This window comes from Pangasianodon hypophthalmus, chromosome 24 (assembly GCF_027358585.1).
Source record: "Pangasianodon hypophthalmus isolate fPanHyp1 chromosome 24, fPanHyp1.pri, whole genome shotgun sequence".
In the NCBI taxonomy this organism is placed as follows: Eukaryota; Metazoa; Chordata; class Actinopteri; order Siluriformes; family Pangasiidae; genus Pangasianodon; species Pangasianodon hypophthalmus.
This window is the reverse complement of record NC_069733.1, coordinates 6005800-6018379: the sequence shown is the minus strand read 5'-3', so window position 1 is coordinate 6018379 and position 12580 is coordinate 6005800. Positions and strand designations below refer to the sequence as shown.

Sequence of the window (12580 nt, the reverse complement as noted above, 5' to 3'; positions counted from 1 at the left end):
CCTCCGGGTCGCATGGGGGCGCACACGCAGGACTGTCTTTATACAACCTGGAAGAAGAAAACGTTTGATTTGTTTACAGTTGTGGTGGAGTTTGAGTAAGCTAACGCCGCGTATAGCTGGTAATTAAATGCAAATTAAACTCATATGTAAAATGTGTTTTGTGAACTTTTGTTTACAGGCTAGTCCTCCAAGCTGTTTAGGATTACAGGATGTTTTAATGAGCTGTTAGCTCGTGTGAGAGACGCGTTCGCATGCACATGTTAACACTTTACCAGATCACAGATTAACCGCTACTTTAAAAAGTCTCATGCTCCCACTTCCTGTGCCAGATCTGTCTCTCCAGGTTTGTACAGCCAGAGGAAGGAAGGAAGAAAAGATGATCCGCGCAAAGGAAAAGCAGCTGCAGCCCCGCGCCTCCATCCCGTCTCTGCTGTCTCTGTCCACACCTCCAGCTTTCCTCCAGTCAGATCCCCACCTGCGGCCAGGGCCACGGTAACCCCTGACCACTGCTTCTCCCCTTATTCCCCTTATTCCCCTTCCAGCCACTGAGTGCAGCACTGCTCTCACTCAGCTCATAGCAGTGACATATTCTATTCTATTCAATTCAATTCAATTTTATTTGTATAGCGCTTTTAACAATGAACATTGTCTCAAAGCAGCTTTACAGAACATAAGAAACAAAAAGCATGCAAACAGTCCTAGATGTTAGACAAAATTATCCCTCGTGAGCAAGCCTGAGGCGACTGAGGCGACTGTGGCAAGGAAAAACTCCCTTAGATGATATGAGGAAGAAACCTTGAGAGGAACCAGACTCAAAAGGGAACCCATCCTCATTTGGGTGAAACTGGAGAGTGTGATATGAACAATATCCTTTCTGCATTTATGTATAGTCATGTAGAATTTTATGTGTATATCAATTTGGAGGTTGTTTTCTTCCTCAAAGTCCACATAGGGTTGGCAGCGTTGCTTTGAATATCCAAATCCTCACGAGGCAGAAACCGGCTGGAGCAGGTCCGTCTCTGGATGCCTCAGGATCCTCGTAGGGTTGGGCTCTGTCTACTGCACGATCTCTATGTGCCTCGGGATGGGTAGAAGGGAAACAAGTGGAAAGAAATTAGCATAGCTGCTGTTCAAATATTAGTAAGCCCTAAATCATAATGTGTAATTAATCAGATGTACTGAAGTACAAGGTTATGGTGTGTGTTACGTGTGTGCCTGGCTAAAGATATATGTCTTTAATCTACGTTTGAACTGGGAGACTGTGTCTGAGCCACGAACACTGTCAGGAAGGCTATTCCAAAGTTTAGGAGCTAAATACGAAAACGCTTTACCCCATTTTGTAGACTTTGATATTCTGGGAACTACCAGAAGTCCAGAGTTTTGAGATCTTAAGGAGCGTGGTGGATTGTGACGTGTTAGAAGACTGGCTAGATACGTGAGAGCTAAACCATTTAGAGACTTGTACGTAAGTAGTGCTAGTTTATAATCAATTCTAAACTTAACAGGTAGCCATATAACTTCTTGCCTCCACTGAAAAATGAACATAAACAACCCTTAATGCAACCACAAGCCGAAGAAATCTGGAAAGTGATTTATAAATGCACCATATGCATTTATCCATATATCCATATACATTTCTTTTCCTTAATAATAAAATCATAACCTTAGTATGATAAGCTTCTGTCTGGTATTCTGGGTGAAAGCTATGCAGACTTCATCAATGACTTCATTACATATTATTTTGCAAAATGTCAGTGCAATATCTGAATTAAAAATAAAAGTTCTGTCTTAAAACTCACAAATAAACTTGGTTTTATAAGATTTAATATCTGCCAGCCAATCATCATCATCCAGGATAAACGCAAAGTACGCGGCCTTGACCAATCACTATCCACGTCCAGTTTACACAGACTTCAGTATGGCGAGCTGAGCAGAAAGCAGCTTTAGCTGTAGATGTTCTACATATAATCCATGAGCGTAATGAAAAAGTGTCAGAGTGCACAGGTATATTCCAGGTCTTCTGTAGACCGCAGATTACAGATGTGCTTAATAAGTGAACTTCTGGGGACTGAAGGTCTACCAGCAGGATTTCTGAGCGTTTGTAAGATGTTTGTTGTTTGCATGTTTGCACAGAGATGTGTATTGCATGATCTAAAGTAGTTAAATATTGTTTAATGTTTTTAAATGAAATGTCAAGGTAAAATCTTGTTCAGGAGTAACTTTAGATATTAAAAAGTGAAATGTCTTGTATTTAATTTATACCTTGTGCATTTGAGATAAGGATATTCTGCTTGATTTCCATATTTCAGCGACACTTCTGTTTAAAACAGGAAGAGACCATTTCACTACATGCAGAGTGCTGTACGTATGTATGCAGTGATGGCTGACAGTCAGAGAGAGAGTTGCACACAGTATCTGTGTAACAAGACAACACAAAAAGAGCATCTGTAATTGAATTATTCGTCTTTTACAGAGTTCACTCTAGTAATGTTTCAACAAAAAATTCTTTAATTACAGCCCAAAGGAACACACGTTTTGCTCCAAATTATGGAACTGGTAAGAACTCCAGGTATAAATGATTGGCTTGAAAACGATTCACCGCTAGAGATTTCAAAATGAGCTGGTTGACTTTTATCAGTTGAATGGATGTTTGAAATTGTTTTCACTCGCCTTTCAGGCCTTTTAACCTTTTAACACTGATTCACAGAATGCCAAGCAGAGGGCCTCCTGGAGGACATCCATTTCCATCTGCACAGACTGTTAGACCTGCCATGTCACAGGGCCTCCTGGGTCCCTACCCCCTGCTGCAGCACGCAGTGCCCATGCCCCGACGACCAGGTAAAAACATTTCCTTACTTTTGTTTTTGTACACCTTGCTTCTGCTCACTGAATAATTTCCTAATGTCTAATTCCTACTGTCTTTCACTTTCTGGACTGTTGAAGAGATGCCACTGTGTCGTGGGAAGCAGCTACGCCCACCTTTTCTATCTCCAGGAGGCGGCCGGTCTCTTCTCGGCTCTGCTCCCGTCGGTGTTCTGCTGAGGACCCCACATGTGGCCTTTACACGTGAACATCACCATGAGTCACGTGGAGCTTTTATGAATAAGGTGACAGCTTCTCATCTCCACATTACTGGAGTTATTTTCAGAACCTAAACTTTGTAGATTGAACAGAAAATAAGAAGATTGCAATATTCATTTGTCATTTAGGTATTTTAAGGCTGATTAGTACCATTTTTAAGGAATGTTATGAATAAATGAATGTTTTTATATTTCAGGAAGGCTCTATGCACAATCTTCAGAGAAAGAGGCAAAACGGCCAGGTTGCAGAAGAGAAAAGTAATGGACAGATGAGCAAATGCAGAACAGATGTAAAAACAGATGTAAAAAAAAAAGAGGGTGAGTTCATTTGTCTGAACAAAGGTGCCAGCCAATAGTAGTACTTTCGGATATGATTGCGTATGATGGTTTTGTTAATTCAGTCTTGTGTTGATGCAGGAAAGAAACTGGAAGCATCTGTTGAAAGCCAGGCCTCATCCTCTGAGCAAACAGAGCCTCCTGGGAAAAAGCAGAAGAATCATGGGTAATCATAAATAAATAAAGAATGACACTAAATTGAGACTTTAAATATGATCAGCTGCTGTTATGTGTTTCACTAAGCTGAACTCCCACATTCTGAATTACACAGAGCTAATAAGTTGGTTGAAGAGTGTGAAGGTGGAGATGCAGAGCAAAAATCAGCAGATTCATCAACGATCCAAGAGCAGGAAGGTTAGTTGGCCGTATGTTAAATTCTGACTGGTCTTTTGTAATGGGCATCGTTCACATCAGTGTCACACTTGATGAATGTTACATATCACTTAAACCCGCACTTGCACCTGGTCATTTATGCAATTCTCCAGTCAGCCAATCATGTGGCAGCAGATACAGGCCAAGACTAAAAGCCAAGTTCAAAACTAGGAAATTTACACAGTTTGGGCTATATTCAGAGTCAGCGACTTGAGTCTAAAACTTATGGCAATACTTATGTGGGGAAAGTTACATGTATTCAGAGTCAGGTTACACAGCTGCTTAAGTCGATTTTTTTTTGGGTGTGCCACTCGGAGGTTGCCAGATTTTCCTTCAGTAGAAGTGTCAGAGACAGGGTTTTTAAATAAAGACCACCGTCTTTAAATACGAGCACTTGCCTTTGAGCCTGAAAACAATCAGGGATATAAAATATGGACTGAAAAAGGAAATATGTTTTTATTTCTTTGTTGTTAAATGTAATATTATGTAACATAAAACCAAAACACAATTTAAAAATGAAAAGACTAATGAGATAATATAGGAATGAAATGATGTTAAGTATTGTACTAAACATCTAATTCAAATCTAGAATATTGCTGCATGAATAGTCCTGGTTATAATTATCACAGTCACTGCAAATTTGGTTTAATTTAACAGTATGGCTTACACCATTATTATTTGGCAGCTTCTAAAATACCACTTGATCCAGCTTATTTATTTATTTTATATTTTTTTATATTTTATATTTTGCTGTTTGAAGAATAAGCTGAATGATCACTCATCTGCTACACTTAAGCTCACTTTAAGTAAGTTGTTCATAAGTTTATCCATAATTAATTCAGTCCTCAAGACAAGTAAGATCTCTGATTTTGTCTCCTTGGATGTCTGTTCTATGGGGGGGAAAACTTTTCCTGGACTTTAAAGGGACAACACTTAATGAATAAATTGTCATATTTATGTAATATTGAACTCAAATGGCATTCCACCATTTTCTGAGCTTATTTACAGCCCAAAACGTAGATTTCAGTGTGAAATATTACTTAGTGCTTACATCAAACTGTCAGACCTGCACTTAGACAGTATAGGTATATTGTCAGAGCTAACTCAACTCTGAATATGGTCCTTTATGCTTAGTAGTATTCTTATTATGTGGGGGGAAAAAAACAAAGTTACACACTTTTTTATTTAGCTAATGTTGGTTTTAAATTTGCCTGTTTGTGCCTGCTTTAGACTACTTGCATGCTTATGCAGAGGAGGAATGCTCATCTACTGAAGCTGACAAAGAAGTGGAGCAGAGCAGGACAGCAGAGGTACAGCTGATCAACACTAATTATACCTGTCTATACCTTCTCATTCATAGTTTCATCAGCCTCCAAAGCTTAGAAAGTTCTTTCTTTTTTTTATATCAGCAGTAAATAGAGAGCTCTCAAGCTCCTAGCATATGATATAATTAGCACAATTCTGTATGGACAGTGTGTAAGGCTGTATGAATGGCGTATTGGTGTACAGGTGCTGGGTGTGGGCACATCTCTTAAGGTGACCATTCAGCGAAGCAGCGAGAGTCGAGCCTTCAGCACTGGGTCGGAGGAGGCAGCAGTCACTGCAGGCTCAGGCATGGACAGAGATAAGAGCATGACTGCAGACAAGTTCTGCTGCTATATCTGCAATGTCACTTGTCCTGACCAACACGTAAGATTATATCCTGTTAAAGAAAAGTGACTAGACTTGAGTTTTTTGGGTTGAAGGAATTTTTCTAAACATCCTGTATGTATTAGCGTTGTATTTTAGCTGCCATAAATGTACAGCACAGGTATTTTGTAAGTCTGATGCACTGAAATGTTGGTTTGCTGCAGGACTTTCAGACTCACATGATCAGCTTGGAACACCAGCAGAAGATGATGGAGATTCAGCACCTGAGTAACACCTGCCTGGCAACACTGCTACCCAAAATGCACCAGTCACTACAGGGCAAATACAGGCAAGGATTGCACTTATTTCAGTTCAGTTTTATCACTTAGTCATTGAGCAGTTCTGTGACCATACGCTGCTGTAAGCTATATCAGCAGGCCACACTGCAATGGGGCCAGAGCATATCACCGCATCAGACATTACACATCTCTACAATATTACCCTGATTTACCTCTATCTAAGGTTACATATACATGGATATTAGAAAAACCTGAGAAACCTAATACTCTGAGAAAACCTGCAGTGTCTGGTACCCTGGGTCTGGACAGCTGCTGGTCCTTCTACTGGCCTAACCAGTTTCATGTGTTATAGGATAGCCTCTCCTAATACCAGAGTTTGTTTAACAGGTTTCTCAGCTAGAATCCTCTAATCCTCTAGAATGCACTAATTTCTTCTAACAACTCAAGCAATTAGCTGAAGACAAGCAGAAAGAACCTGTGGAATATGGTTTGAGGATGAATTCCAGTTTTAAATGCAAATGCATGTTACATCTCCTGAATAAATCTATGCTGTAAGGATTATTTTAAGATATATCGCAGTTTACCAGTACTATGGATGTGGCATCACATGAATATTTAGGAGACTATACATATAAATAAGTAAGAATTAATTATTTTTTAATAATAAGGTTGACTTTCCATTGATTTACTCTTTTTTTAAATCTTTTTTTGAATCTTTTTTTATTACCTATTGGAGACAAAAGATTAGATCTGTGATTATAAAACTATGTAATGCTCATTTAAGTTTGCAGGATGAGTTTTACAGGTTTGCAGGATGAGTTTTAGAGCCTGTTATGGTTGTATTTGTGTGATGTGTTGCAGAGGCCTGCAGCGCTGGTGTGCAATCTGCCAGTGTCATTTTACTGGTGACCTTATCGAACACAGAAGAACCAAGAAGCACAAGGTATGAACAAACATGAAAAGTGGTTCATTTTTGGAAAGCTCTTCTGCTGATGTTCCCGTGTTGATCACAGATGGCGAAGGTCTCTTCCAGACCATTCTGCACAGTGTGTGAGCGACACTTCAGAACTCCTCGCAAGTTTGTGGAGCACATGAAGTCCCCAGAGCACAAACAGCAGGTTGAGGAGGTGTGTACACTTGAGTGCAAAGGTTTGGGGGGGAAAAAAGGGACGTTTTTACTTACGTTACAGTACATCTCCAAAAAATGAAATGTGTGTGCATTCTGCAGCAAGACAACGATCCAAAACAATGAGGTAAAATTAACAGCAAAACAATTTAAAAGGATTTAAAGGAAAGATGTTTTGCCATGACTGTCTCAGTTTCCAGATCTGGGTCAGGATGTATGGTGATGCACCTTTCATACTTCATGCTTAAGATTAACTCTTCGCATGAACACATTCCTTCCTGGTAATATTTACAATACATTCAGGAAAGCATATGTACATTTTTCCACTGTTAATATATTAACATACACCATTTCTGTGACACAGAAGGAGCATCTATGAAACCTAACGCACTAAATAATTTTGGGTTTTTTTGTGTTTTCAAACCTAATATTCCAATTGCTCTGCCTGAATCAGAGTCTAAATGAAAGCAAAGTAATATTTGCTGAGGGGCATATAGGAGGGGATGGGGCTAAAAACTTACTTGTAAACCTCATATACTCTTTTACTCACAGAAATAAAGCGACAGAAAAAGGTATGCAACTGTTTAGCAGGTGGGCGAGGAATCACTCAGATCAACTGACCATGGAAAAATAATATAACTAGTTTAAAATATTTTGTGCACCGTATTGAGCATTTTTTTTTTCCTCGTTGGTCCTGATATCCAGAACACTATTTGTGCAGTTCTACAGCTCTGTCCTTTGGCTCAGATTCTTCCTCCCAAAATGCACAGCATGTTTTGTTCACTTCTTGCAATTGGGCTGATTTCAGGCTTGAATCTTTTTCTCACTGCAATTGAGTTCACTTAAATGTGCATGAAGACCTCATTTAAGGCAGTCCTGGACCAGTTTTTGGTCCACACATGAGTATGATCGCTGTGTTCTCACCTGCTCGAAAGACCACACCAAGCAGATAAACGAATCAGGATTCCATTTAGTGCAGCATAGAAGAAGATACCCTTAAATTTCTTTGTCTTCTTTATTTAGTTTTCACTTGACTACATGGGTGTTGGAGTTAATTAGAGGTGTTTCTCAGCTCTGTTGTAATGATAAAATCATGGAATGATTAAATTACATATATAATAGCCTGTACTACATTGCTCTGTTTTGCTCCAGCTAAAAGAAGGAGCACCTGAAGTCATGGAGGAACTCATAACATTAGATGCCATAGGTTGCTTTGAAGATGAAGATGACTATGAGGAAGAAGGAAGTGAAGATGAGGAGGAAGACATGGTGTCTGAACAGGTCAGTGTCCTCTTTGACTATACTATCAGTTCATTTGTTTGTTTTATAGTCCATGACCTTCTGCTGTTCTCCCTAACAGGTTCATCCAGCAGAGATTAATGATGATAAAGAGTATGATCCAGACACACAGTATGGTGAGCACCGAATCTAGAAAAACTCAGCATGAGTTGGGGATTTTTTTATTTATTTTTTTTTTATGATGGATCTCATCAGATGTCTTCTTTCACAGGCACCAGTTTTGTAGTCCCAGTAGCAGGCTTCCTCTGTAAACTCTGCCATAAGTTCTACCACTTTGAGTCCCGAGCTCGGGAGACACACTGCAAGTCTCTCACTCACTACCAGAACTTACAGGTGAAGGCTTTAATACAGTTTAACAGCATATTAACCATAAATATACATATTAGAGAAATAGACGGCTGATAATATCCTTTTATAAGTACTGAAGCGAAACCACTTTGCTGCCATACCAGTCCTTCCTCTCTGCACAGTAAAGTGAGTGGGTATCTATGGCCCTATTTGGCTGGGATTCATTTTAAATGGACAGGAGGAGTTATTGCATCTAATACATGTGGTGCTTGATCATTTTCTTTCTGCCCAGGTCATTGTTTTTGTCTCCCTCCTTCACTGAGAAAACTCCAATTGGCCCACTATTTTTCGACTAGCTCAGTGGTTTTTGACCTCTCTTACTCTTATTTGTTCAGTGTTGTCCACTGACTAGGGGGAAAAAAGATGGATGCTTCAAAAGTGTCTCTTAAAATGTGGTTGCTATGGGCTGCTGCCACTTTTTTTTCTATATACCCTCTTAACCTCATTAGAAGGAAAAAAGGTAATCAAATGAAAGGGTACATCTCATAAGCTGATTCAGTCGGGCATTAATAATGACAGCCAATATAAAGCTTCCTTTTATATGCACATCACAATACCATTTAGAAATAAAACATCAGCATCTTGGTTCATAAGGGGAAAAAGGTGTTAGAAACTCTCCTGTCCTGCATCAAGAGTATTATTATAAAACCAAGGAAAGCACATATGGCACATTAAAATGTCTTGCCACTGGGTGTTGTTGCAGGAAAGTGCTTCTTCTTGCAATTTTGCATCTGCAGGTTGTAGCACTCCAGGATGGCCAGACATCTTAATTATTAGCAATTATTTAATTGCTTTAAAAGTTAGCTTTGTGCATATATGTATAATCCATCATTACTCAATGGATCATTAGCTAAGTTACTCACGTTGCAGTTTTGCAGTGGAGGGATTTAGAACACCTTTTGTTTTGTTTTTTGTTTTTTTTTTTTTGTTTGTTTTTTTTTTTGTGTCTGTTCCCAACTTATCAGCTTAGTATTGTCCTCTTTAAATGCAGCATTACATATCAACTACAGTACTACTACATTGCCATCTTGAAAAGGTACCAACTGTAGTAGTCAGATCAAATTTTCAAGTGAAAAACAAATAGAAATGTTTTAAGAAAAAAATGGACACATTTAGAATAACCTGGTTGCATAAGTGTGCACGCCGCTTAACTAATACTTTGTTGAAGCACCTTTTGCTTGTAATACAGCACTCAGTGTGTAGACTTTTCATATCCACTGTATCTTTAGTGGTTCTGCTTTATACTGTATATTGTCTTGTTTTTCTGAGAATTCTAAAAGTTAAATTTATCAAATTCGATATTTACAGAAGTACAAGGCTCTGCTGAACCTACCTCAGGAGGCGGATGAGAACCCAGCCAGTTATTTATGTAATCTTCAGAACGTTGAGAACAGCAGTGCGTGCACTGCAGAGATGAAGGACAGACATGAGGAAGAGGAGAACTCGGAAACCCAGTCAGATTTCATTACACACCCAGCTGCTGCCCACACGAAGAAACAACACTCAAAATCCCCGCACAAAAGTCCAACCTCAAAACCATTGCCTGAGTCCTCAGCCACACAAAACCCTAGTGTGGGTTTAAAGCATCTGACTGCTGAAAAAAATCTCTGATTGTGGTTCTTCCACACAGAAAGAGAAGCCTCTTAGTAAGTCTAAGGAAACCTCAAAGTCTCATTGATGTACATATCACTGCTATACGTCTGATTCCGGAGCTCAGAAGCTGTAGATTAAACTTTCTAAAAACATGTCTTTCTTTACCATATGCCACATCTGGAGCTTTGACCATGTGACCATATACAGTGCAATGAAAATTTAATTAGACTGTGATTTTTTTTTTTTCTCATTTTATTTTTATAACTTTAATTTTATTACATATATTTTTCTTAGAATGTCGGTTTTAATTTTCTATCCAATACTAAATTAAAGTGGACAGTAAGTTTATTACTGGATATTACATACAGGAACATCATCAGTTTATCAGTTTGTCTCATCACTATTTAAATTTCATCCATTGTGTTATAGTACTGCTCAAAAATAAATATTGTCCCCATCTAAATTCCTTAGGACGTCCTGGTGGGCTACGCATTATAACTCAATACTAGCTTTGTTTACCTTTTTTATATCCTATGGTTTTTAGTCTGCTACTTTTTAAACCTTTGAGAATTATTTTGTTATTTATTTATGGAAATATGTTTTTTTATTTTTAATTGAATAAGTACACCTTTTGTGCAACTGTCAAGTTGAAGAGGATGGAACCACATCCTCTGTTCTATCCACTTTTCTAGCGAATTAGCTGCAATGATTGCAAACGTCTTCTCAGTCCTTCTTGTTATTGTCAGAGTTATTAACATTCTTCTCATAGAATTATCAACATTAGTTCACTCTTTAAACTACAGTGCAGCGTGTTTTTGAATTGATCAGAAATTGCTGTCACAGATGCAAGGTGAACTGAAATGTAACGGACGGGACATGGTGGTAAGAGATGGGGAAATGGAAAATCACTTACAAGTAAAGACTTTATTTACTAGCCAGAGGATTTTAATGACCATCACTGGATATCCTAATATTTAAAAATAATGCTATTCACGACAGACAATTTGGAAATGCCAATCAGCCTACAACACATGTCTTTTGGCTGGGGGAGGAAACCTGCAAAGCACAGGGAGAGCATGCAAACTCCATGCATACAGGGCAGAGGCAGGACTTGAACCAGGACTTGAACCCCTAACCCCAGAGGTGCAAGGCAACCATGCTAGCCACTAAGCCACTATGCCCCGGGTTTTATAGTATTACAGATATTATTGATATAGAGTAGCTAGGAGACTATACCATTGGAGCATTTATGGGTGTGTTGGGATACTTTGTGTGTACTCTTGTGATCTAATATGTAGATACATTTAATGTATATTGGTGATTCCATGATACTACTGCAGTTTAGCCCTTGTAACTTTTATTGCAGTTAAATAAGTAACTTGGGTGATTTTTTTTTTTAGCACAGAATTGCACACAATATGATTAACAAGCATCCATGTTAATGGCTCAAGGGCATTTATAACATTCGAACAATTTTCTTATTTTTAATTTATTTATAATTTACTTTCAATGTATAATTTGGGGCAATTTCAAAGTTACCTTGGCTCGCAACAGAAAAGCATTTGCCCTATCATCAGAGATGGTGGGTTCGAATCCCGGCGATGCTGCAGCTTCCACAGCTTGGAGAAGAGGGAGCAGAATTGGCCGTGCTCTTCAGGTGGGAGGGATGGCATTTCTCTCTATCTCCTGTCAGTCAGTGGGACAGTAATCAGTCGAGGGCCTCTGTAAGCTCATGTATGCGGAAGAGGGTGGACAGCGCTTTCCTCTAAGTGTGTGACGCTGTAGGTTTTATTCATGTTTTAAGTTAATTATCTGAAATATGCACATAGGTTGTTGTGAAGGACACTCTAGCAATGACAGAAATGTATTTTTTTTACATATATATTTGTTAAAGTAATATCAGTGGGACAAAAATGATACTCTAATCGTGGGATCACTCCAGTAAAACCATACAGTCACTGAATACGGCCAATACTAACGCCGATGAAGGGATTTCCCGCACACCTGGCAACCAAGCGAGCACTGCGGAAGTAAGACGAGGCGTTTCCTCAGCGACGCGTTACGTGTTATTATGAAGAAGGTAATATTAATACTGACTCATGACAAATCAGATGGAATGTTTACGATAAAATGTTTCTGTTTTCTGATCGAATATATGCACAATAACCAAAATTTTCTATAATTCTGTTTGGTGTTTTGTTCAACCGTCTCCTCCGCGGCGACAGGTGGCGCTGCAGCAGCCAGGGTTGCCAGGTCGTGCTGTAAAATCCAGCCCAGGCAGCAGTGTGCACGCTCTCCACACCCTGGCATGCCTGCATTATGGCTGGAGTGCATCCATCATTCCCCTCCAAACCTTCACACCCTTTCCTGCCATAACATGGCATTCTGAAGGTCAGCAGCATTCATTTTCTGGTCTGATAAATAAAATTCAAATGCAACTGAGCCAATTGCAGTGGAACTGCTTGATAGAAATAATGACTTAATGTAGGTGAAAGAAT

The 12580-nt window shown here is 39.1% G+C and overlaps 1 protein-coding gene across 3 annotated transcripts; it reads left to right on the top strand.

Moving 5' to 3' along the window:
* Positions 1-357: 357 nt before the first annotated feature.
* On the top strand, positions 358-10445 carry ciz1b (cdkn1a interacting zinc finger protein 1b). 3 transcript variants are annotated; one of them, XM_034299317.2, is made up of 15 exons: positions 358-492; positions 2708-2838; positions 2944-3107; positions 3278-3398; positions 3498-3582; positions 3688-3770; positions 5019-5098; positions 5298-5477; positions 5642-5766; positions 6578-6659; positions 6730-6843; positions 7995-8123; positions 8203-8257; positions 8353-8474; positions 9798-10445. In XM_034299317.2, exons 1-15 carry the CDS (start codon positions 377-379, stop codon positions 10098-10100), a joined length of 1890 nt encoding a protein of 629 aa, XP_034155208.2. In that variant the 5' UTR covers positions 358-376; the 3' UTR covers positions 10101-10445. The 3 variants fall into 3 exon arrangements, with proteins under 3 accessions (XP_034155208.2, XP_053085004.1, XP_053085003.1); XM_053229029.1 differs by lacking the exon at positions 358-492 and adding an exon at positions 525-1140; XM_053229028.1 differs by lacking the exon at positions 358-492 and adding an exon at positions 1156-2447.
* Positions 10446-12580: the final 2135 nt, after the last annotated feature.

Bases quoted from the DNA above. Each gene is read 5' to 3' on its own strand.
- ciz1b (XM_034299317.2), top strand. From the start codon at position 377: ATGATCCGCGCAAAGGAAAAGCAGCTGCAGCCCCGCGCCTCCATCCCG. The intron at 5,099-5,297 runs GTACAGCTGATC...ATTGGTGTACAG, and splicing joins AGCAGAGCAGGACAGCAGAG to GTGCTGGGTGTGGGCACATC. The intron at 5,478-5,641 runs GTAAGATTATAT...GGTTTGCTGCAG, and splicing joins TCACTTGTCCTGACCAACAC to GACTTTCAGACTCACATGAT.